The sequence below is a fragment of the Excalfactoria chinensis genome, chromosome 2 (genome assembly GCF_039878825.1).
Source record: "Excalfactoria chinensis isolate bCotChi1 chromosome 2, bCotChi1.hap2, whole genome shotgun sequence".
Lineage (NCBI taxonomy): Eukaryota > Metazoa > Chordata > Aves > Galliformes > Phasianidae > Excalfactoria > Excalfactoria chinensis.
The window spans coordinates 25,738,880-25,764,430 of NC_092826.1; the positions used below are offsets into that span (position 1 = coordinate 25,738,880).

General features: G+C 36.0%; 1 protein-coding gene across 9 annotated transcripts in view; it reads right to left on the reverse strand.

Annotated features, from left to right (window-relative positions):
* Positions 1-25,551, reverse strand: part of RALYL (RALY RNA binding protein like) — a 359,319-nt gene that overhangs the window by 82,487 nt on the left and 251,281 nt on the right. For 2 of the 9 annotated variants that reach the window (XM_072327249.1, XM_072327250.1), the window contains exon 1: positions 23,040-23,189. The exons of the other annotated variants lie outside the window; for them this stretch is intronic. In XM_072327249.1, the coding sequence (XP_072183350.1) occupies positions 23,040-23,076 (37 nt within the window). In that variant the 5' untranslated portion in view covers positions 23,077-23,189. Of the gene's footprint in view, positions 1-23,039; positions 23,190-25,551 lie in introns of those variants that run through there. 9 annotated transcript variants of the gene reach the window in all.

Genomic DNA, 25,551 nt, shown 5'->3' on the forward strand with positions numbered 1-25,551 from the left:
AAATCCTAAATCATGTTTATCTTTCCTCCCATTGTGTTTTTTAGGTAGAACTGGAAACCAGGAATACCGTGAGTCACCTTTCTAATCAGATAAGTGGCCCATTACTCCATTATTTTTAGCAATATATAATATTTGTATTTCAGTTTGTGTGTGTGTGTGTGTTTTGTTTGTTTGTTTGTTTGTTTGTTTTGTTTTTTAACAGAAAATGTGTTTCTCAGCAAGAAGTGAGCTCTGTTTCAGGTTTATAATACTTCTTCTTTCACTCCCTCAACTCCGTTTTCGATTACTGTTCTCTTTAACCATTATCACAGCTTATAAGTCTTGTCTAAAATATTTTCTAGAAACATAAATCATCATCATTCTCACTTCAATTTTTTTGGACTGTTGCTGTCTGTTACTGCATCACAGTCCTTTCTCATAATAATTATTGCTGTTTATCAGCCTTAGTATTTATAATTCTGTATTTAAAAATAGCTGCACTTATTTTTTCAAGGAATTAGACCATAATGGAAAAGTAGTGCTCATGTAAAAAAGCAGATAACCTTATGAGACTTTTTAAAGCTCCCTGTGTTAATGTAAGCTTTCAGTTAAGTCTGTGTTTAGGTGTTGTTACTCTTCTTGCATAATAACAGAAGATATACATATATATGTATATGTATTTTAAACTTACTAAGATGGAATCTAGTAAACTCTCATAAGAAGGAAGAACACTGTGGTCTTTTACCTTTCCTCACTCACATGGTCGATCCCATCTTGAGATGTCTTATTTGAGGGAAAAGAGTATCTAACAACAAAGCCTCCCAGGGACACAGGGTGTCACTGCCTGCAATGAACAGGTTCTGGAAGTAATAATAGGAAATTCTAAGTGGTTGTGTGATGGTTGCAGATGAATTTATGGAAATGTTATACTCAGAATGTCTGTGTACTTGACTGCATTGCTTAATCTGTGCTTTCCTGTGGATATTTCCTAGACAGGATCTTGTTACTTTCTTACTAGCAGCTGCCCCCAAGCCCATTTTATTTTCCTTTTATAGAGTAACCACAAATATATGAAAACAGTGTTTTGAAACAAAGAATTGTAGTAAATGTGTTGACGTCTAAATGTGTTCTGAACATGAGCTGACAGTGTGCCCAGGTGGCCAAGAAGGCCAAGGGCATCCTGGCTTGTATCAGAAAGAGTGCTGCCAGCAGGAGCAGAGAGGTGATTGTTCCCCTGTACTCAGCACTGGTGAGGCTGCACCTCGAGTACTGTGTCCAGTTTTGGGCCCCTCACTGCAAGAGAGACATAGAGGCCCTGGAACGTGTTCAGAGGAGGGCAACAAAGCTGGTGAGGGGTCTGGAGCACAGGCCGTATGAGGAAAGGCTGAAGGAGCTGGGAATGTTCAGCCTGGAGAAGAGGAGGCTCAGAGGAGACCTTATTGCTCTCTATAACTTCCTGAAGGGAGGTTGTAGTGAGCTGGGGGTCAGCCTCTTTTCTCGTGTCATTAGTGATAGAACCAGGGGTAATGGTTTCAAGCTACGTCAGGGGAGATTCAGGCTGGACATTAGGAAGTATTACTTCACAGAAAGGGTAGTCAGGCACTGGAATGGACTGCCCGGGGAAGTGGTGGAGTCACCACCCCTGGCAGTGTTCAAGGAAAGACTGGATGCTGTGTTGAGGGACGTGGTTTAGTGGGAGCTATTAGTAATAGGTGAACAGTTGGACTGGATGATCTTTTAGGTCTTTTCCAACCTTAGTGATTCTATGATTCTTCATTTTATGCCATTCACTAGTATACTGTATCACCACCATAATGGCTGCAGGATCATGGCAATTAACCCTTTCTGTGTGCACTGTTTCCCTTATTTTAGTGTTGATCCCCAAATGCTTCTGTTTCTCACTTCAAAGTGTTCTGAAGATTGGGATTAGTAGAAAGTCATGAACCAGACATGGAAATGCTTTCTTAACTTCATCTCAAAGAAGTGGATGCCCACAATGACCAAGCATCTACTACCCATCAGAAACTCAGTGCTCACTTCAAGATATTCCTAAGTTCTGATGTGGGAGAGATACATTGCTATTTGGAGTGGATTGGTGTTTTCCTTCATTGCCATTATGCAGTTATTCATTTATGTTTGCCTGGAAACAATGTCTCCTCCTGTTTTTTGTTTTTGTTTTTGTTTTTTGTTTTGTTTTGTTTTGTTTGTTTGTTTTTGTTTTTGTTTTCCTTTGCAGCAAGTAATCCAAAGTGCTGCATCTTAGTTTTCCTTAACCTCAAAAAATTAGGTTAATACTTGGTGCTTCTAAATGAAAATGGCTCTCACACCTACTGCACTCAGGAGATCGCAGCTGCTCAGGCCCTGCTCAAATATTTAAAGAATATAAATCCCTCTCTCCAAAATGCGCAAAGTAAACATGCTGGCAACTCATCATGTAGAATAATTAGTGTCTGGCTGTGATCTCTAAATTAAAACTCGTGTGCTTTATTTCTTTGATGTGCATTGCAGATTTGGAAAGGTGGGAAATACAGCTGAGTATGAAAAACTATGCCCAGGGGAGAACCAAATTCACTTGCAAATAATGGTGACTCACTTTTGGATTTAACATTCAGGTCAGTCAGGTTAGGCTATCACTGGTGACACATGTTGATGAGGATGGTCATGATGGATGGTGCTCAGTGCATTTTTTTCCTCTAGGACACCAGTTGAAAAGCAGAGATTAGTACTGTCCCTGACACAAAGAGGAGGAATACAGTCCAGAATGTAGGATAACGGGCAGCAGGAGGGCACTTGAAATGAGACTGGCCCTTTGAGAATTTAAGTATTCTACTCAAATCTCCTAATGTTCATAAACTGGATATGTCCTGCTTTGCATCTGCTTATCTCTGTACTTCTGACTGCTTCACAGGCAGCTCAGCTCACATACCAGCCTGTGGGTTGCCTGTGAGAAATGTTCTGCCGTGTGTGGAAGCACACTACAGCCATGCAGTAGAGAGAGCTGCCCAGATTCTAAGGACAGAACTGAGGTCCTAGTTTTCATACTGCAGTATGCTGAAGCTCTACAGAGCATGCCTGTAATCTTGGATCTGCAAATACGCACATGCATTTTTCATGTGTTATCAAAAGAAAAACCTGTTAGACAATTTCCATACGAAAAACATCCCCCATGGACAGATTGCCAGGTTCCAAGTTATTCTAATCTAGGAAATGTTTTTATCACATCTATAGCTGAATTCAAATTTCTATTTATTTATTTATTTATTGTATATTTATTTATTATGATTTTTAAATTAGGAGGAAACACAGATAACATAAAAAACAACAAAAATCCCACACTAGAGGAATATTTCTCTAACATCTGTTTACAAATTATTCTAATTTACTAATTCTTATTTACATATTAGAATAAAAAAAACTAATTAGCATTAACGTTATAAAGCAAAAAATAATCACCCTAAATTTGTCAGTTTAAATAGATATTTCATACTTAACGTAGGCACATCATATTTAAAATAGGAATATCTTGAATTAAAAACACATATTTAGCAATTTTTCATGCTTCCAAAGATTTCCATTTGTGTAGAATATTAATGGGGGTTTCACTAGTCTTTGCTTTCACTAGTTGTACTGACAGTTAAACATGAACACCTATTTTGTTGTAGAATAATACCAGAAAAGAAGTGGATCACAGGATTTTTGTTCATCTAGTCAGTTCTATGGTTCAATTACTGGCATGCAGCAATAAAAGGAAAACTACCAAAGAAATCAATAAAAATTAAATCCCAGAAAATCCACAAATTTTTTAAGTTTAATTGAATGAAAGTATACAATTAAAAAAACAGTACTATTTGTTTCTATTTTTGATTATTTATCTATTTGCTTAACTAATACATTATATCCATAACTTCCATTTTATCCAGCATCAGAAACTATGCAAGAAACTTGTGGTGTTGATTTCCTGCAATGTGAGTGGAGGAGTGAATTTGAAGGCCTGCACTTTTGTGAAACTGGCAAAAAGGAAGACATAACAGTGCCAAACGGGGTAACACTCCCCAAATACTTCATTTGGAAAGAATTCTTTCAGTCATTAACCCGGTTATCAATTTATGTGCAAGTTAAAAAAACAATCAAACAACAAAACAACAACCACGCCAAAAAGCAACAGAACAATGGACAAAACAACAAAATACAGAACTTGCTGTATTTTGTGAAGAGCTCAACTATTATTTACTTTTAAAATGCAGCTCTTTCTCCTATTGTTTTCTCCCCCACAAACTTGCTAAAGTCAGCACCCTTCATTTTTCCAGTCCAAGATCAGGATGTTCTGTTTGGTGATCACTTCTGAGAATTTGGTCTTTCTTTTATCTTAATGAGCTACAGAACAGCTAAGCTTTCTTATACACAATCCACGTTGTGAGGACTGAACACAGTTGACAGGTGTCCCTATCAGCAGCTGTATCCAAGGCAATTACAAGATAGGTTTTATTGGGCCACAAGTTTTCATATTTATTAAGTCACATGGAAACAAAGAGTTCCAATTCAGTAGGAATGGATCTCCACCTTTGATACTCTGCATCCATCTTGGAATGCAGGCACTCAAGGAACAGGGAACTCATACACGGCATTCAGCTGTGCCATGTCATGTCACAGCAGGAGACTACACACCAAGGAGGTATGATGTTTCCACACAACCAGGAATACTTCATACAGGTTTCTCCAGTGTTAAATGAAGTACTGAATTTGTAACTGCATTATGTGGTTCATTAATAACATCAGTATTTTTCTCATAGATCATCAGCAACAGCTTCCTTTTAGTGAAATGGCCATATCTGAGTTACAACCAAAACCAATATATGAAATGGTAAACTGTTCTAAATTAGAATAACAGCAGAGTTATTTCTTTAATTTCAGACTGTAAAATAATTTTGGAAGAGTCACAGTTTCATCCACTGAGCAACAAAAAACTGAAAACAAATTGTGTCTGAAGAATCATAGAATGGCTTAGGTTCGAAGGAACGTTAAAAGTCACCATAGTTCCAGTAACATTGCCATGGGCAAAGTTGCCACCCACTTGATCAGGCTGTCCAGGACCCCATCCAACCTGGCCTTGAATGCCTCCCGGTATGGAGCATTCACAGCTTCTCTAAGCAGCCTGTGTCAGTGTCTCGCCACCCTCTTTGTAAAGGATTTCCACAAAACATCTAATTTAAATTTCCCCTCTTTCAACTTAAAGCCATTCCTCCTTGCCCTATCAATATCAAACCATGTAAAAAGTTGATCTCTCTCTTGTTTATATACTCCCCTCAAATACTGGATGCTGCAGAGTTCTTCTCAGAGCCTTCTCTTCTCCAGGTTGAACAAGCTCATCTATTATCACATTGCTTTCTCAATGAAGGACCTCTAAATAGTCCAGGAGTTACTCAAATATAGGTAGAATAAAGTCAGTGCAACCTCTTGATGTGATAAACTGGTGTTTCTTGCTCATCCCCTGCAAAGAAGACCTTAAAAACATGGATGTTCAAAACATAGTGCAATTTGTCAACAAGCGTTAAAAAGTGGATTTCACAGCTCTGAACTTAGTGAACTTAGAGATATGATTTACTTGACTGATGTCACCTTTTTTCTAAATGCTGCCTTTTCACACTCCAACACTGCAGCCAGCCCTGTCAGTCCCACTTACATCCTGCTCAGGCAGAGCTCTGGGTATGTTCTTGCTGACTGCATGGATGCTCCCCATGCTATGACTTAGCACATTTACTAGATGATTTCCTTTTAGTAGCCAGTAAGATAAAGCTATAGTTATGCACAAAACAATCATGACTTACAGACTCCTAAAAGAGATGTCACAGATGAATGTAATGCCTAGCAATCTTCTGAGAGTCAGTGAATAATTATTTACTATAATCTCAAATGTTATTGCTGAAGGTACTTATATTTCAATGTAGCTGCATAAATATGTCCAATAACTGTAACATTTAAAACTTGCAGACATGAGTTGTTATCTATATATGGTTTATACCAACTTATTTACTTCAGTCTGACTTGAATAATGTTTACATGTTAATTTTTTATTTTTATTTTTTTTCACATTTAGTACCTGCCTTTGCACATATTTCACTAAATATGATGACAGCAGATTTATATCCATCACTGATTCATATTCAATATAAAGAAAAAGAAAGTTAAGATGATATAGGATAATCATATTTCTCAGCTATCTAAAAACTGGTCAATTGAAGTGACTCATCTTCAACTATTTATCACAGGTAAAACCACCAGCAAAATATGAAAATTATGAATAAATAAGTGGTATGACCCTTTTTGCAGGTAGTGATTATTTGTGGTTTAAGATATAAGTAAGATCACAGAGAATAAAATAAGAGGTTTTAAACAAGGGACACAAGGAAAGGTCTGAAGAATCAGCCTTCATGTGGATATTTAATGAGAGAACAACTGACCATAAACAGAGGGCAGGGAATACCCAAATATAGTTGAGGTACTGTGGACCAGCTGTAACATGGTTGTAAATCTAATATGATCGTGACTGCCATTCTTTAGTCTGTTTACTATACAAAGTGATGCTTAGTGAGAAGGAAATCTGAAGGAGAAAAAATGAAACAAGAAAGAAGGCAGAATAACACATACAGATTCTTAGGTGGTGGCCTTGAAATTCTTGAAAAGGAACAGTGGATGTGACTATTTGTAAAGGGATTACTTATTTTTTTTCCAGATAAATGCAGATAAGATCCACTGATATTAGTAATAATTTAAAAGGATGTTTCTTTATAAAACATAATAAATATTTTTATATAATAAAACACAGTTTGTTGTTGTTGTTGTTGTTGTTGTTTTGTTTTAGTTTGTTTTTTTTTGCAACCCTGAATTCCTGCCCATAGCTGTGGAATTAGGAAACTGTGTGCCTATTGCTTACCCCTCAGGAAGAAAAGAGATAACAGACTTGAACTCAAGATTCTCCACATAAAGGTGTTGACTAATGAATTCTCTTTTGAAATGTTTATTGCATGCCCAAGTCAAAGGATCCAAACTGACATTTATTGCCATCCTTTTAAAGCACAAAATGGTTTTCTACTCAGGTTACTCCATGATTCACTGCAGTGATGTAGAATTTGTGACGTAAGCAGAACTCAGCCTTTTAGATACTGTACCATGCAAAGTCCTTGCTGTTGCTAATACTGAATGAGTTGTTTCAGTTTACAAAAGCCAAATATTTAAAGAAAACTGATATAAGTAATATAAAGTTCAGTTATGCTTGCATATTAAAAATATAGAATGTTTTAAGAGCCACATAAACCTCACTTAAAACTATTACCGCTCCAGTAGTTTTCTTGAGTGCTGGTGTTTGCAGAAAGCATAAAAGAAAATATCTGTAATTTTTCTCTTTAACTTTTCCTATTGCAATTTTAAAATGAGAAAAATAAAATGAAGAGGTAGTAAGAATTCATCCTAATTTTAAAGTCACAATCCACAGGAAAATCCACAACCGAGCAGAAGCGCTGGCGAGCAGAAACTTGAAGCCATGTGAAATCATCCTATTGATAGATTCTGCCCTCGGGGAAGCTTGGTTTTGTAAATTCACAGTAACTGAAGAAGATGGCAAGCAATTTGCTTTATACCAGCAATATATTCTTCTAATGTAAATAGCCTGAAGAAAGACATGTCATAGCTGATTTCTCAGTCAAAACAGTTCTCTCTAATATCAGATTTTCAATATGATAATTAATTAAAAAGTTGTACTTTTATCTCTCAACATAAATTGCTGTGCTGAAAGAGATATATGCGTTTTTATCACAGAAATAACAATAGTGTGTTAGAGCCAGGAAAAAGCTTATGAGTAGTTTGACTTCCATGCTGGTGTCAGACTGTATGACTAACGTGATGACTGTGTTAACTCTGAACAATTTGGATCTCTGCTGGTTGGATTAAGTAAGTCAGAAGGAGCTACTGAGACCATAAGCACATCACTGCCAAAGTACAGTGTCAAGGAGAAAATCAGAGCTGTAATCTGTGAGATACCAGGGAACCACAGTTGGATCTCACCTGGAAAGAGCACTTTCTCCCTCTCCCACTTGAGTTATGAAATGATAGACACAGTGATGTATAGGTCTTTCTCATCCTCCTTCCTCCTCCACATCTCTGCTAGTTACCCAGTGGTACAATGAGATTTTCAAAATAAAGAGTGAATGGTCTTCCAAACACAAGGACATACAGGCACAGCAAACTCTGTACCTCTGCTGAAGTACACAGTTTCTCATTAGATTCATATTTAACCCAGAGCACCCACCAGTTGACACGGGTAATTCACTTTACTCCCAAAACAAAGACTCAGTCCCTTAATCCAAATGAATTCCCCATGGAAACTGGCATCATGCCCAGGAAAACTTTCCTCCTCAAGGCTTCACTGGATGCTTGCTCAGAAAAAGCACCTGAGCATTTCCAGTTCAAGATTTGACAGATGATTATATCTCTTCTATAGGGTATGTTTGTGATAGGCGACTATGTTAAAATGAGAAAAATTGCATTAGCCTGGAAGCACATAGCCCATGACAAACACCCTGCATGAGGATTCCAATGATAAATACTGTCAGCACATATCTGCTACAAAAGGGATATCTTCTTAAACCCTGGCTGGCAACAGCTTAGTTCTGATACAGAGGGATTAATATATTCACAGGATTTTGTATGAGACAGTATAACTAGAAATTGCACAAGCTGGAGAAAAAATCAGCTACCAAACATGGTTATATGTATTTTTACATTGCTTTGTTCATTTTAGGATGCATATCACAAAAAGAACATTTGTGATCTCATTTTGAATTAACCTAAATTTACCTCTTGCTTTAAAAGGATCAATAATTTCATTTATCAAAATTCATGCACACTTTTTGAAATACAGTAATTTTTTTAGTGACCTACAGCACGCTCCAACTTCATTTGCCTCTGTGGTATCTGTCTGATTAACATTATAGTTTGATGCTAACCGGTCGAGCACTAAGCACTGCATACAGACATCAGAGTATTCCCCCCAGTAAGCTGCAGTGATTGCATATTTAACAATTTTCAAAGATTAAAAATATTACCTAGGACCTTTTCTACAAGCAGAGAAAGATTAAACTGTGTTTATGTGGGTTGTTTATCAGCCAGCTTAGCTTCTCCCTTTTGTGGCTGATGATGATGGATTTAGCACACGAGCTTCAGTAGCAGTCCTTATGAACTTCACTGTACATATCCAGAGTCTGGCAGTTTTAAGATCTGTCACAGAGACTTGTGTTCCTAAATCCACTCATGGTTATATTTCAGTGAGAAACTTAATGGCCACACTTATTAGGATCATAGTATGCACCAAAATTACATTTCTTAAAGGAGTTTAAAATTAAAACCATTGAAGAAACATATTTTTTCTGTTTGTGAGCTGAAGTAATATCTAGCAAAGGCCACATGCATTTGGGTTTGATTAAAACATGCATCAAGCTAATTACTCTCACAAAGGCACATCTCAAGCATACCAGTGCCCTTGTTAATACTCTCTCCTTTCCTGACTAGACTGATTCAATGATCAAAATAATTAAGCAGCTTTGTGGCAAATCAAATTTATATAGCTGTGGAAATGAAACTGGTATGACCTGCACATATTCTTGGTTGGTCTTTTGTCATGGGCTGCAGTCTCATTTTTATTTAAGGACCTTGCCAGCAGTTATACATCACAAGATAAGGTTACGATTTGTGTGTCAGGGATAAAATAATGCTTGTTATGTACCACATCTGAACAATATGGGTATGCTGATAATGAAAGAAAGGTGCCAGAAGGAATAGCTCATGTGTGTGGATGAAATCAGAGAGCATTAATTAGACACACACTATTTAAGACTATGTAGCAGCCTAACACACCATAAAATTAAGGGCATTATAAATAGGAGGTTGATTACACATCAGGAAAAAAAGAAGGATGAAGGTATGCTAGATAATTAATGAATCTCTTCAGAATACAACTTTCTTAGGCCTTATAAATATCACCGGAATTACAAGAAGAGCTGTGAAATCGTTCCACTGGGGAAATTAATTAAAATCAATGAAAGACATATAGAAGCTACAGCCATCTTTATTATTCCTGGGTTCATTGCTACCTGCTGAGTTTACAGCTGCTTGAAGCATATTTCAGATAGAGAATCCCTTGTCCTCACAGGTAAAGCTATCAGCTGAAGTGGAACATAGCAGAAGAAATGTAGGTTTATAATCTTTCATTAAATCGTGCTGCTGCAAATTCTGTGAAGTGTTTTTCTGCACAAAGAGAACAAAACGTACAGATTTTAAACAACAGACAAAGAATTAATCCCAAATCCTCCCTGTGAGGTTATTCACATGTCTGCAAGCATATGATCTCCTTCAGAGGCAAAACTTGGGATGCTGCTTCCTCTTTTCAAAACTGGATTCAACCTTGTTTCCCCAAAGTAAAGACAGGAACAGACCCTTGTCCAAAATGCAAGTTACTGACCAGAAGAATATAATTGCTAGTGCAGAATGGAATGACCTGAGCTTTTATTCCTCTCTTCTGCACCATTCTCTCTTCTTCTCTACACTTGACTTATTTTAAGATATATAACAGGAAACACAAACTAATGTATTAAACACAAACAGTGTTTAATAATACAGAATGTTTTTGAAGAAAACAGTTATGCTGTTAAAGTAGTATAAATAGAAACAGAATGTTACTAAAAAGTAAAATAAAAGGCTCTTGCATATATGTGCCCAATAGATTAAACAAGGTATGGAAAAGTTGTGAGTGGTGCAATTTAATGGGAGGAATCTGGCTTTCTCTGTTTCTGAGCTTGATTTCTACACTGCTTGTTATGCCACTACCTTTGAGAATTAAGAGCTCAGACTGAAGACCAGAGATCACAGTCCAGGACAATGTTCTGTTTATATAGCATATAACTGTGACAGTTTCTACAGAACATTTTAGTAAGTTTTGTTATTCTTACTCGTGTTACTTTAAACAAGTCAGTAAGGACGAAACAAGGTTTTTCTTAGTATCAAGAACTTTCATTTTTCATTGGAGATATCTTTCAGTATTTCACAGTAACTCTTCCATGACATCAAATACAATCTATCATATGACTAGCATCTTTATAAAAAGACCAGTCAATAACCTTTTAAAAAATATCTTCAGCTACATACAATGTTATTAAACCTTTTGAACTCCAATACAGACTCAAATCCTTCCCTAAACTCATTTTCTAAAGTGAAGAGTGCTAAATCCATATATTGTCACAAAAAATGCTAAAATGCATTCATGTCCTAATGTTTCTGAATAGTTTCTGTTTAGAAACTGTATAGCTTTACTGTGAACAGTATGAGCGTATTCATTTATAGCTTTCCTTAAAAAATCTCATAGGCATGGTTTATAAATTGGTTGCCTAATTTGCTTTTGCTTGAAGCATAAGCAGCTTTTCATTAGTAAAGAGAAGACTGCCAAAAGCTTGTATTTAATAGTACAGTACTATTTCACTCCTCGCTGAGCTCCTTTCATTTCTCCTCACTGCTGCCCATCCTTAGGCACTGCTCTCTCCAGAGGAAAACTGGAGAACGGGGTTGGGTGGGACTATCATTGGCTCACCTGATGTAAATACTGGGGACAAATGACTTAAGAGGTCAGCTTGAATGCTTTCTTAGTGTATAGTCATACCTACATATATGAATGGTAACAGTGTGAAGACTGTTCACATGCAGGTAGATCTTGGAGTTTCTGAGAGCCATAGGTAGAAGAATCAGATTGCTTTGGAGACTAGAATACTTTTTGACAATGCAACATGGTTGGTAATAATTCCAAAACATTAATGCTTGTGTAACAATGGTAGCAGCTTACATTACATCTCAGCAAACCACTACAGGACATGGTGATAAACTGGACATTTACAACACAGACCCCAACTAAGTAGCTGAAGAAAGAGAATAAGTGGGCACTGACTTGCACAACATTCCCTTCAGGTGTAAGTTAAATCCAGAAGAAAGGCTCCCAGGACAAGTTATATGGCTGCTTTCTGTCCACACAACATGTAGGACAACATAATTGTCACTTTTTTTCTTAGCAATAAAGCCTTGACATCTATTATGACCATTGTTTCAGGCAATGTGAATTTTGTTATTGATTTTAGTATTGTGTGACCAAAAACCTAGGTTCATATAAAAGTAATCAATAAAGCAAAACAAAATATCTGGAGATGTTCAAAAGCACAAACTGCTGTTGAAAGCCCGCTGGCTAAAACTGACTTTCATCAGACATTAGGTGGCCTATTGTCACTCGACATTTTTTCCTTCTACTCTCTGATAAATGTTGTGAATTCTGCTGGTGCCACAAGCAGTTTATATTACGTACAAGTAACCTAACTGCACACAGAATATCTTTGATTTTAAACTGCATTACACAAGTCAGAAGTAAATTATAAGAGCAAATTATTTATGTCAACCATATCCCTTTAATTTTAATTCTCAACATACAGCACTTGTTCATCATGTTCCTGGCTCATAAATTCCTGGCAGGGAGAATGTTGCATAAGAGAAATGTAAATCTCTGCAAAAACACTGAACTTCCTGTTACAGCTGTTATATACACAATTTTTTCTTTCTTCTACCTGCATTTTGATCTATATACCTACAACTTCTTTTGGACAGGAAAGATTGTGCAGACTGTTCAAATGCTTCAAATTACCTATTCAGTAGGTAATTCATATTACATATGAGGATATCTGGACAGTAGCTGACCATATAGTAAAATACAGTTGATTATTTGCCAGATCTCTTTTATTTGAATATGAATGGTACATTCTGTAGAAGTAATATTTCAATTAAAATGTTAAAATGTTCTTGAACATTTACAATAACATTTCTGGCTAATCTTTTTTTTTTTTTTTTTTTTTTTTTTTAGAAAATTGATTTCTAATAGCTATTCTGATTTGAGATAAAATGTGCACATATGATCAGGCAAAGTAAAAAAAAAATAATTGTGCAAATATGTATGTAAATACAGATTTATGAAGAAGAAAGAAATCAGATTTTGTGGTGGCCACACAAACATTTGCAATTTATGCAGAATTCATGGGCAGATCCAAACAACAGAATCTGCGTTTCATGATATATTCCTGCATCTCTTTCTAAACAGACACCAGTCAATACATAAATCCAACTTGTTATAGGGGCATACAACTTCTTGTGTTTACTTTCAAAATCGAAATATGACTGTTATCACAATGTTTAGTTTGGAAAAAGAATTTTCACTTAATCATTGTAGGGATTAATCTGACATCTAAGATACTTCATAAAAGCAGAGATGTTAATATTCCTACTTCTATTGATTAAAAATAATTTATTCTTGGGGCATTGTTTAATCAACAATTTTTGTGAGCAGCAGGAAAATATTTTACTTTTTGATAGAAATAAACAAGAGCCAAAGCGGACCCATTTTGGACCTAAGTGTCTGTGAGGATCAAGGCTTACTATAAATTCACATGAAATATCTGCAACATATATAATGATTTCTGGAAACATGCACACCTTTTTAATGCCATATTTTACCAAAAGTATAAATCACTGCATGTTCACTATTACTTTCAAACTGGTACGGAAAGTAATATGGGATGTAAATTGTTCCCATGTTGCACACCTCAATCTACTCATTACTGAGTCTACTTTAATAGAAACTTGCTATCCTACTCATTGCATCTTCATCAAATAATCACTGCCAAGTGAAACACAGTACCTGTTATTTTATAGATTATTTATATATCAAAATACATCACCGGGAACCGTGACACTGAATGATGATCTTATGGAAAGCTGATCATCAACAAATATATAAAGACAATGGCAAAAAGTTTGACAGATTTACTGCTATCATGAAAGGAAGTTGTAGAAAAAATATATCTCAATGCTTGAAAATTATTTTCAGACATATCATAGTAATGAAAAATGTGCTACATCTAAATCCATGTTTGCTTGAATACATATTTATAAGACTTAGTCTGGATCAAAAATATTAAGTATCAGATATTAAATGATACCAGCGAGAAGGCCAATCAAATCAGTACCTAGTAACTCAAAAATTCAGTTGTAATGTAAGTTTCTTTTTCTCAGCACAGGGATGACATCTTATAAGACAAAAGTAAGTACTAAATCCCTGACGTTTTCTTTGGGTTTTAGTTCAGCTACTGAGGGCAAGCAGGAAGGTTCCTCCCTCCCTTCCCCAATGTTCTCACCCTAAAAAGCATTTTTTAAATGATAGACTATAAGTTTTAAAAAATTATTCCACTTTGAAAAATAGCATATAGAATGGAAAAAGCCATTTTCAGAGTAATAATCAAGACTGATACATGTTTAGAACCTCTGACATTGGGTTTCACTACTCTGCTGATAGCACATATTGACCTAATGTAACAAAATAAAAATAAACTAAAAAATGAAGCATTGCAAGTAGTTGTGCCAAGTCTTCTGTAGGTCCTAAGGAAATAATGTGCAAACACACACAGTAAAAACTAGGTATTAGGCAACACCTAGACACAGCTTTTTGACAGACCTGGAGGTGAAACAAAATCAGCACTACAACTGCCTTTGGAGACTATTAATAAGACAGATACCGGCAATTTGGATAACAATTGGTGCTCTATCTTAAGAATTACAGTTGGATGATTTTCTAAGGCATTTTCTAACTCATCAGGGTCAAAAGAATTCTTGTAACACAGTGTGCATTCAAAATTTGTGTGTGCATGTGAAAAGCAGTTCTTAGCAGCATTTATTTTGTTGAGGATTTGAGAAAAAAAAATATGAAAAGGAAAGTAGTTTGTGGAGATCACTGCTGCCTTATGCAAAGGACAATAAGAAAGAGATATGCCTGGTTTTAGACAGGGGAATTAAAACCCGTAACTCTAAGCCATAACATAAGCTAACATCAAAGCCTATTTATCAGTATCTGCAAAACACTAATAAGTAGACAAAGAAATAAAGAAAAAAGAAGATGAAATAAGGTGGAGTGGGGAAAACAGAAATTTAAGACTGAAATACTTCTTCATTGCAAAAAAGCAAGACTAGGTGATCCAGAGATAGGAGACAGAATTAAAATATTTATCATGTGCGCTCACAAGTTTTATAGTAATGTTACCCTGTTGCACTTGAGATCTGTGTTTCTTCTGATGCATGTCTGAAGGGAGGAGGGAGAAGTTTACATAGGAACGCTCAGAAACATTCCTGGATTTTACTCACAGAGAATCTCTAAGAGTAACACTTCTACAGTATAAAGGTGTCACAGTTTCTGCAGCAATGAGATATTGGCTGATGCTTCAAAACCAGCTAGAATCCTTTTATCAGAATTTGGATAATTATCTGAGAGACTTTACATGCATTTTTTTTTTTAAACACTATGATTATTTTTTTCTAATTAAGGTGTCGATATGTGCATTGTGCTTGATCTTATTACTGGTTACAGCTGGAAGTCTGTCACTGTAGCACTTCTTTGAAGCTCTCTGCATTTTAGTTTCAGATAGTATGTTTGGTAATAAAAACTCACAATGATGTATTGAGAATAGATTGCGCATGTTGTAAAGATCAAGATTTCATTCTGTCAGTAGTTTTGATTATGAAAGATGCAGAGTTACAAGCTGTGTTTCAGCTTAAGAACTGTACTGGAAGTAGGATGGAGGTGTTCTTTACTGCTCTGTTCTTACAGAGAAAGTACATGAAAGGCAACAGAAAAAAAATCAAGTTGGCTATAAAAACAACAAAAATAGTTTGCTTACAAATCAAGACTTGCACTGAATCATGGAACTATAGTACCATAAAGGTTGAAAAAGAGCATCTAGTCCAACCACCCACCTACCAACAATACTGCCCATTAAGCCATGTCTGTAAGTATGATACGTACCCTTTCCTTAAACACCTCCAAGGATCACCTCTTTGGTCCACAAAAATGATAAAGGGCCTTCCTTTATCATCTCCCCTATGAGGAAAGATTGGGTGACCTGGGTCTGTTTAGCCTCAAGAAATGAAGACTCTGAGGTGACCTTATTAATGTTTAGAAATATCTTAAATGTGGGAGTCAAAGGAACATGGTCAATCACTTTTCAGCAGTCTGTGGGGACAGGACAAGGGGAAATGGCCATAAACTGGAGCACAGAAAGTTTCACACCAATATTTGAAGGAACTTCTTCACAGTGAGCATGAAGGAACACTGGCACAGGCTGCTCAGGGGGGGTTTGGATTCTCCTTCTCTGGAGATACTCAAGACCCCCTGAATGCCTACCTGTGCAACCTGCTGTAAGGGGCCTGCTCTGCAGGGTGACTGGACTCAATGATCTCTGGGAGTCCTTTCCAACCCATACAACTCCGTGATTCTGTGACTCCACCACCTCTCTGGGCAGCCTGTTCCAACACTTGATCATTCTGAGAAGAAATTCTTCCTAATATCCATTCTGATCCTCCCCTGGTGTGACTTGAGGCTATTCTGTCTTGTCCTATCACTGCTTACATACAAGCACTTAATTTTTAATTTTAATTTTAATTTTAATTTTAATTTTAATTTTAATTTTAATTTTAATTTTAATTTTAATTTAATTTATTTTATTAAGAAAATGAGTATCAGTGTATTTTGCCTTAAGAGAGCAGACTGTATGGTCTGAACCCCAGTGGGATTTTTCTCCTACAGAGCAGGGAGGTAGATGTCTCTACTACAGCAGAGTACAGAGATTCTGATAGAGGGTTACTATTCATGTAATGTTAAGTGAGAAAGGGTTGAGTCCCTTCAAGATTCTCATACTTTTAGAGGCTTTGGAGGGTTTAAGTCTATGCAATAGCACTCTTTGTGACTTGCACAGTAACATGTACTACAATGTATTAATAATTACTTTCTAGCTATTGGTCGATAGTACACAATGAAGTGATTTTTAAAAATAGATGAGCAATCCAAATTGAAAACCAAGTGACAGAGGAAGAAACTGCATGTACTTTCAGTAAATTGTCTCCATGAGTGATTGCACTCAAAAAATGTTTTAGTCAACAGTCATCTAACTTCAGTCCATCTAATCATTATACTTCTGTTTGCTCAATTTAAAAGCCAGAATTGTCTTCCTACATAGATTCCTTTAGAATACAATTACTTTAGATCTGATGGTTGTTACTTTAATTGATTTCACATTTTAGAACTATTACCAGTTATTCCATATCTCAGGTCATTACTGGAGTGCTTCAGTCCCAGAACATGTAAGTTTTGATAACCAGCACACCATGAGTGGTGTCTTACTAATGACAAATTGTGACACTGGTGAAGTCAGCAACATTTTCTCCCAGACTGAGCAGAGCTGAGAACTGGAATTCTCAGCTGTATGCATGCAAACCAGTATTACATTTATATGTCTTGTATTTCTGATACCTGCTTCATTTTCAGTGACCTTTCAAATATAAACTGTTGATGATGCAGTATGTTCATTTTCTAACTCCCCTAGTACTCTCCAAATCACATAATCCAAATTACATGATTTGCATATGTTCATCTTTTTTAACAATTCTCTTTTTATGACTGTTCATGATAGTTGATGCATTTTTATGAGGTCTCTCTAGCTTTCCAATGATTATTTCTGCTGAAACTTAATTATTGCCCGTAATTTTGCTGATTTATATTTGCAAGGTGAGGAAACACTCCCAACATAATTATAATAACCTTTTTAAAGAAGACAAAGCTACTGTTAGGTTTTTTGTTCCTCCTCCTTAAAGGTTTATTGGACTTCTTTGTTTCATTCCCCAGATTCATTTCAGGTAAGTTAACCTCGACTCCAAACTGGATTCTTAACAGTCCCTTCTGTATTTGTCCTGACACTGTTTATTCCTTACCTTCTCACATTTAAGAGAAATTATACATAAATTCTTGATTCCCTAAAACTTCCTGTTCAGTTTTAATACTTCCTCCCATCATTTACTTCACCAGGTCAAAACCTATATTTTACTTACTGAGGCAGCCTCCAAAAAAGGAAGTGGAAAGCATGAAGTATGGCACATGGAGTTTGGTCAGCTTATTAATCTCTCAAAAGGTGCTCTTTGGAACAAATATCTTCCAGTACATTTAAGTAAGTTACACAGTCCAGAAACAGAAAAGCAACTTCTGCTTTGAAAGTATATTATAGATGTGAAAAAATGTCAAAGAAAAAGCTCTGGCTTATATACGCTGTATGCTTCACTGAGGGACATATGTTTTAAATTTTACTATTAGTGACACTGTGAAATGAATAATTTCAAACAAGCCAAACTTCTCAGGTCACAATGAATTCCCTTCAAAGATACAAGAAGAGTTCTACTATCCCCGAAGTCCCTGAGTTATTGAGTAGCAATTATATGTATATTTCCTTGTAAAGATGCTATCAATGTGATGTGAATATTCAATGACATTTTTACTCCTGCAGGTCATGAATGTCTTTTTACTCAGTCTTATTACTGATACTCCTAATTGCACTGAACTTGACTTATTCAAAAAGTATGAAGCAATAAGAACTTCCTGGGGCTATTCTAGGATAGCTTTATGTGAAGAAAGCTGTCTCTATATTGTGCTGAAGAGATATTCCCTTGTTGTCTGGGTCTCTGATGTTTTAAGGGATGAGGCAGAGTTGTCTTATATGTATCTGGGTCAGTAACTACACTTGTTTTCCCCAATGAGATTTTGCTATCCAGTTGCTAGCTACTAACACACACTTTATTAAAGGCTGCTATTTACTTTGAGCAGTAACAGACTCAGTACTGGGGACTCTTTATTGCCCTAATAGGCAAAAAGTAGATGAAAGTAATCATGGGCTGATCAAACAGTGATATAATAAGGTTCAACAGATGCTAAATCTATTTTTATGTCTGCAAGTGATTATGCCACTTGTAAAGGTGGACACTTAAGAGGAGAACATTAAATCTGTGAGGAAAGGATGGCAAGTGGGATCTTAACAATAAAAGAAAATATAGATGACAATGCAAAGAAGTTTATAGGACAAAATATTCCTTCTGACTTGGATTTCATATAATTTCTCATCAGTTCTTGAAGATCTACAATAAATTCCTTCTTCAACAAGACAAGGTTACTTGGAAAACAAAGTTATCCCTGTGGACAGCACATCTCTAAGTTTTTTAGTGGTTCCCAGTGACAGAATAAGGAGCAGTGGGCACAAACTGGGACACGGGAAATTCCATATGGACAGGAGAAAAAACTTATTTATGTTGAGGGTGACAGAGCACTGGAAAGTGAAGCTCAGAGAGTCTGTGGGGTCTCCTTTCCTAGTTATCACTAGGGAATACTCAGAACCCACTCAGACACTTCCCTATGCAACCTACTGCAGGAAACCTACTTTAGCAGGGCTTTGGACTAGATAATCTTCAGAGGTTCCTTCCAAACCCCACAATTCTGTGATTCTGTGAAGTACTGCACTGGTTTAAGACAAAGATATTATGACTTTCTGTGTGCAGGGCACATGCATTCTATGGTGCAGAATTTACAAGCATAACTTAAGAAAATAACTTATTTTACTTTCCATTTACCATTATCTATTTAACCCTTTTAAAATGTAGACATAAATTTCTACAGCACTCTGCATGAAGGGAAATCTAGGACTGGACAAATTAAGCCTGGGGAATCATCATAGTATCATAGTATCGTGCGAGTTGGAAGGGACCTTAGAGATCATCGAGTCCAACTCCCGGGTTTCGAGCCCCCTGTGTAGCGAAGTGGCACTTGGCACTTCTACCCCCTGCGCCACAGGGGGGATTCGAACCCGGGCCCTCCGGTGCCGCAGGCAGCAGCTTATGCCACTGTGACACTGGGGGCACACAATTACCTTCCACTCATTACAAAAAAAAAACAAAAAAAACCAAAAAAAAACCAAAAAAAAACAAAAAAAACCAAATCCACTACTGGTTTTAAAAGAAAAAAAATCTTCACAAGATTTGCATGATACTATAAAAAGGTATAATTCACAGTAAACCTACATAAAAATAGCATTGACTGTTCCAGATATATAAATAATAGTATGCAATGGTAACATAACAACTTGGAGGCACTCTAGAGACTGTGAGTGACTGCCTCTCCATGGAGAGAAGACCCACAGGTGCACTGCAGCCTACCACAAGGTTTATCCTGACCATACTGTGCTCGGCATCTGGTGCCCTGAAATCAAACTTTTTGTTTCAGAAAAGCTGCAGCAGGGCATGTTTCTCAGTTTTTCAGTGTTTATAAGACAGTGTATTTTTTACAATGGTTTCCTCTCATTCAGTCATTATGTTTTTGCAATGAAATGAGAACCAAGCCTATCAGCTATCTGGTAACAACCTGAATTATGGATAAAGCATGCTAGAAATCTGGACACACATCTGTATGGAAACTCAGTATGTGTGTATGTATGCAGGACAAACAGTCATACAGAAATAACCTTAATCTAAAATTTATTTAGGGATGGAAAAGTTCCACAGCTTGCTGAGATACTTATTTTTGATTCTTATCAGTTACAGCCATGTATGGAAAGAATAACATACATGAACTACTTAATGTGAGTACCAGTCTGAATGGAATTAAAACCAAAAGGTGCAGCGAAAGCAAAGCATTAAAATTAGTGCTGAATTTAGAAGTTATGTACAATGTTGCAGATGAAAATTTATTTGTAGGGAATCTAGAATATTTATCCTATTCTTGCAGGCATATGGGTAAGTAGATTATTTATTTATTTTCCAGCTAATTCTCTAGTAAGTTTTGAACCTGGGACAGAAAATGGAAATAGAGATTCCCCATATTTTATGTTCAAAAAGATCATGATCTTACTATTTTTCCAGTCTTCCCACCTCATCTGAGTGTTTTCAAATTGTTTGAAGTACAAAATGTTTTTATACTCTTTTTTAAACACAGAAGAAATAAAAAAAGTTTTAGGAATGCAATGTTTATAATACTGTTCAGCATACACCTAATCCTGAAGCAGAATTTCAGTGAATAGGAATGTCTTCATAAACTCCTGTTTTATGCCAGGTGTTCAAGCGTTTTATTAAGATGAGGAGATAAATAATGGTTTACCCTATATATACTTAAAATTATATGCTAAATATCTTTCATTGTTGTTTATGAAGGGCCACCAAAAATAGTTTCAAGTTTCAAATACAGCATGTTAAGTGAACAGAAAATATTGTGTTTGTGTACTGTTTAACACAGATGCTACCAACAAGCCTGATATTTCAAAATGACAAATATTTAAACAAAATCTGTCCTTCAAAAAGGCTTTGAGTTATATGAATAGAAGTAATATCAAAATTACCCAAGTTTGTCTGTTGAGACTTTTGCAATTGGTAATTAACCGAGAGGTAGCAATAAAACATCCACATATACACCAATGCATCAAATATAAAAAAGAGAGTTCCAGTGTAGTATGTTATTGATCGACATCATAAAATTAGAGATAGCTCAAAACAGAAAACAGAGCAAGAACTACTATCACAGTTACAAGCTTGATTCTGTTTCCTTCTGACTGTTCTAATTACATTTCATTCTTATTCTTTTCCCCTTGGCAAACCATAGGTTCTCCTTGGGGTCAGTAGAAGTGGAAGGGGAAGAAGGCAGCTTCTCTTAATCAAAGCATTCTTTAAAGAATCTTGTGCAAAGTTCTCGTGAATGACTACATTCCTACAGCAAATAAATATCTGACTTAGTTACCCAGTCACAAATTTAATTACTGTATTCCACAGTCAGATTTGCATAGGAGAGAAGGCAAGAAAGCAGCTGGCTATAGGACACCTCCCATTTTACATAATAACACTAATAGCAATTGATATATTAAAATGAACTAGATTAATTAATACCTTAATATCTGCCTGTATAGAAATAATTTCCTTTCACTGCTTTTAAGGGAATAAATTTTATGATATACATATAAACTTTTTTTTTTTTTTTTTTTTTTTTTTTTTTTTGAATGTGAAGCAGATCAATTTCTGTGGCAGAAATATTAGCAGGGATCTAAGTCTTAAACTTTCTACATGCAGCACATCCATCTGTTTTGGTAAAGAAAGACTGAAGGAGAGCCATAAGGATTAAGTTCTAAGGAATAAAAGCCAAGGTCAGAAATAAAGCTGCATAAATCCCTTCAACTCTGAACAGAAGCAATGCCCCTGTCCAAATAAAGTCCAAACTTATCTTCTTTTGTATTGATATGCTTTTCCCTCCTGCTCTCCCCTCTTAAAGAACACAGACCCTACATGGCATTTTTCTTAGCAGAGTATCTTTTTTTCTCAGCTTCAGACACGCTCTCCATTTATTACTTGGCCTCTTGCTAGATTTCCTTACAGTAACACATACTTCATGACCTAACCTGAAGCACTTCATTTTTGCTTGCCTCACTCATCTTGCAATAATGGCCTGGAAGAGACAAAATTGTTACTAAAATTCCCTGGGCTGATACCATTGCAATTTAAAGAGTCAAACAGGTGCTTGCCAGGAAATCTGTACACTTAGAAGCGAGTGAATTTTCAGAAGTAGAGTCTATATAATACACCAAAGACAAATGCATGCCCCCTCATCCCATTTTCTTTTTTCTGTGGTTAAAGCAAATCTGGTCAGTTCCATGGAAAGTTGTGGCAAAGGAAAATCACCTGCCCTTAAAGTTCTGGTAGTGCTGTCTCTCTGAAGCGAATCCCACAAAGATGTCCATCAAGTGGGAGTGTGCCACCCCAGACAAGGCAAAGGAATAACTAGTCACTCGTTATTTCTAATAAAGGGCAGTGGGCTGAACTAAACTTATATTTGATTGCTGTTTCTTTGTTTATATTAAAAAGCAATCACTTGCTGAGAGTTACCATAGTAACAAGTGAGATAATTTTTTTGTTTTAAAGCTCTTTCATGCACTTACAATACAGAAACAGTGGGAAATTTGGCAGGGAATCTTGTCCTTGCTTTTCTGCTGTTATTTAACGAAAGCAAGGCATGGCTTTCAATGAAACTGGTGATTTATTTCCCCTCCTCTCTATGAGCATTAAAAAAGAAAAGTTTGCATTTTACTTACATCTTTGGTTTCTGCGTTTGCTCTTGTACATAGTCATTCTGAAGAAATTCCACTTTCTAAGAAGTAATTGCCTTGAACACAGACAAAAGAGAAGAGGTCGTGCTTCTGCTTTGCAGCGAGACAGTTGCTCACTGACAGAAGGTAACCAGCAATCTCAGAGAAAGGCAGGGTAATACCATTCTCCTAAAATCCAGGGGAGATGCTGCTTGCTCTAGCTATTTTCTTTACTGCAAAGCTCAGAGAAAAATATATATTTATTTTCCTATTTTTTCTCCAATGTGTTTTATATAACTTAATAAAATCCAGAGGAGGAAAAATCATATAATCAGAGAAAGGGAGTTGATGTGCTATGTGACAATCTGATAGTAAGATTCCTCAAAAGAGCTCTGATGCACACCAAAATTGCATGAATGACCTCATAAACTAATGAAAGCCAACTTTTCATTGAGATGTCATGGAATTATATATATGAGGACATCTAAAATATTATGAGTTAAATCTTCAAGAAAAATTACTGTTGGGAAAAAAAAAAATCAACATGTTGATAAGTGAAATCCTGACTGCAGTTCTGAGCTTATCACTCGGTTATTCAGGAAGCAGCATACAGTGTACAATCTTTTTCATGATTCCTCATGCGTTATCTTTCAGTGATTTCTGTTTGAGGAAAGTTACTCTGTAATATTCTTCTTGTTTTTCTTTTTTGTAACTGCTACCAGTTAGTAGGATATAGGAAAAGAAAAAATGGCAGCATTGTATGATCTTCCACAAACACATATGCAACCATTTCAGTAATCCAGACATCTTCCTAAAGATGGGCAGGGAAAAAAGGCAGAAATTCTTGCCTGGACAGGGAGATGACAGTTATGATGACATGTAATGAAGATGTCAGTGACAGCTCTGGAGCTGGAGAGAGGATGAATTTCAGTTCGCTCAGCAATGAATTTGCCTTCAATAAAATTGTGTGAAGGTGTTTCTTAATTGGGCCTTTCATGTTTTAAGATGTCGTACCCAGATATCACATATACAGAATTGTCTCAGGATTAAAGATAGAGGGTGTGGTGAAGAAAGAACAGTGAATGACAAGTCTTGAAAGTAACAATAATAGTCTTATTGCCATTTACAATGCATGGTTTGACAAAAGCTCTCTAAACTACTCAAGGAAATCTAAAACTAACATCACTGCTTCAGATTAAAAATAATTTACACCTGGTGCCTATGGGTCTTTCATGTTTCAGAAAGAAAAAACCAATCCTTTTCAAAGACAGTTAGCAGTTTGCAGCATCCATTATCTAAAAACACTGACCAACAGTTATTTTCTTTAAAAAAAAACAAACAAGGAAGCAAAACAAAACCTGAGGAAATATCTTCCTACCCTAAAGTTAAACTTCCCATCTCTTTTTCCACTCAGATTTTTGTTTGTATCTACAATATAGATACAGTATAGACTCTGCAGAGTTCAACTTTGTGCGACGTCAGTTCTTTCAGCAATACAGTATTTCACATAGTCTCACACTGGCTCACCTTTAGCTGTTAAAGAGAAATTTTTCTTTATATTGGTTCTATTAATCTACTTTTCCTCCTTCTGTCAAAAGCTGACCACAGATCTTTTCATTTGCTTTGGACTTGAATCGGCATAGCTGAGGACAAAGCATAGCCTAAAGAAAGTGCCAGTAATGGTTGCATTTTTAGATTTGTTTTATACTTCAGCTATAATTGTCTTCAGCCACAGCTGAAATGACACCATCTCTGTCATGGAGGTCAGCAAAAAGACAGGAAATTGATCATCAAGCAGAATGGAAGGAAAATATTTAGCCAAATCATTATGAAACATAGCAGAAGAAAAAATGTCTGCACCAAACAGAAAGACTCTGCATGCCATAAACCCAAACAGCATTGATCAATTTCTAGCTATTGAAGTTGGTATTTCTGCAGTAAGTTATACACGCTGATGATAATTCCCCATTTTGCTGTTTCATTTTCCATGAGTTAATTTCCAGCTGAATCAGATATATGATCTGACTCAGACCACAGAGACCAGTGGTATCCTATTTGTTGCTTTGTGTGATCATCTTTGTTTCCTTTCCCTGCTCTTCTCTGTTTCTACCTGAAGGCTTTCATCTTTATTATTTAGTTCAAATTTTCCATTTTTCATTGTTTCAATAAGACACTCTCAATCTTTTACCTCAGTGCTCATTACAATTAGACTATAGAACTCATTTCTTTTTCTTATCACTAACAGCTAATTTTCTATTACTTTTATATTTTGCTTAGCTCTCCATATTTTGCTATACATAACACATGCAGCAGCATGCATATCTTTCCATTGTTCTTCTGTGCATTATTCTATTACAACCATGTATTTCTATGCAAATATGTTGGCAATGGTATAATAATTAAAACAACAACAACAAACTAAATGGAAATTTCACAAGATAATAATTGATTTGCTTTAAGCCAATGATCCCTGAAACCACAGTCTTTATTAGTTTTACTTTCTGCTAATTACAACTCT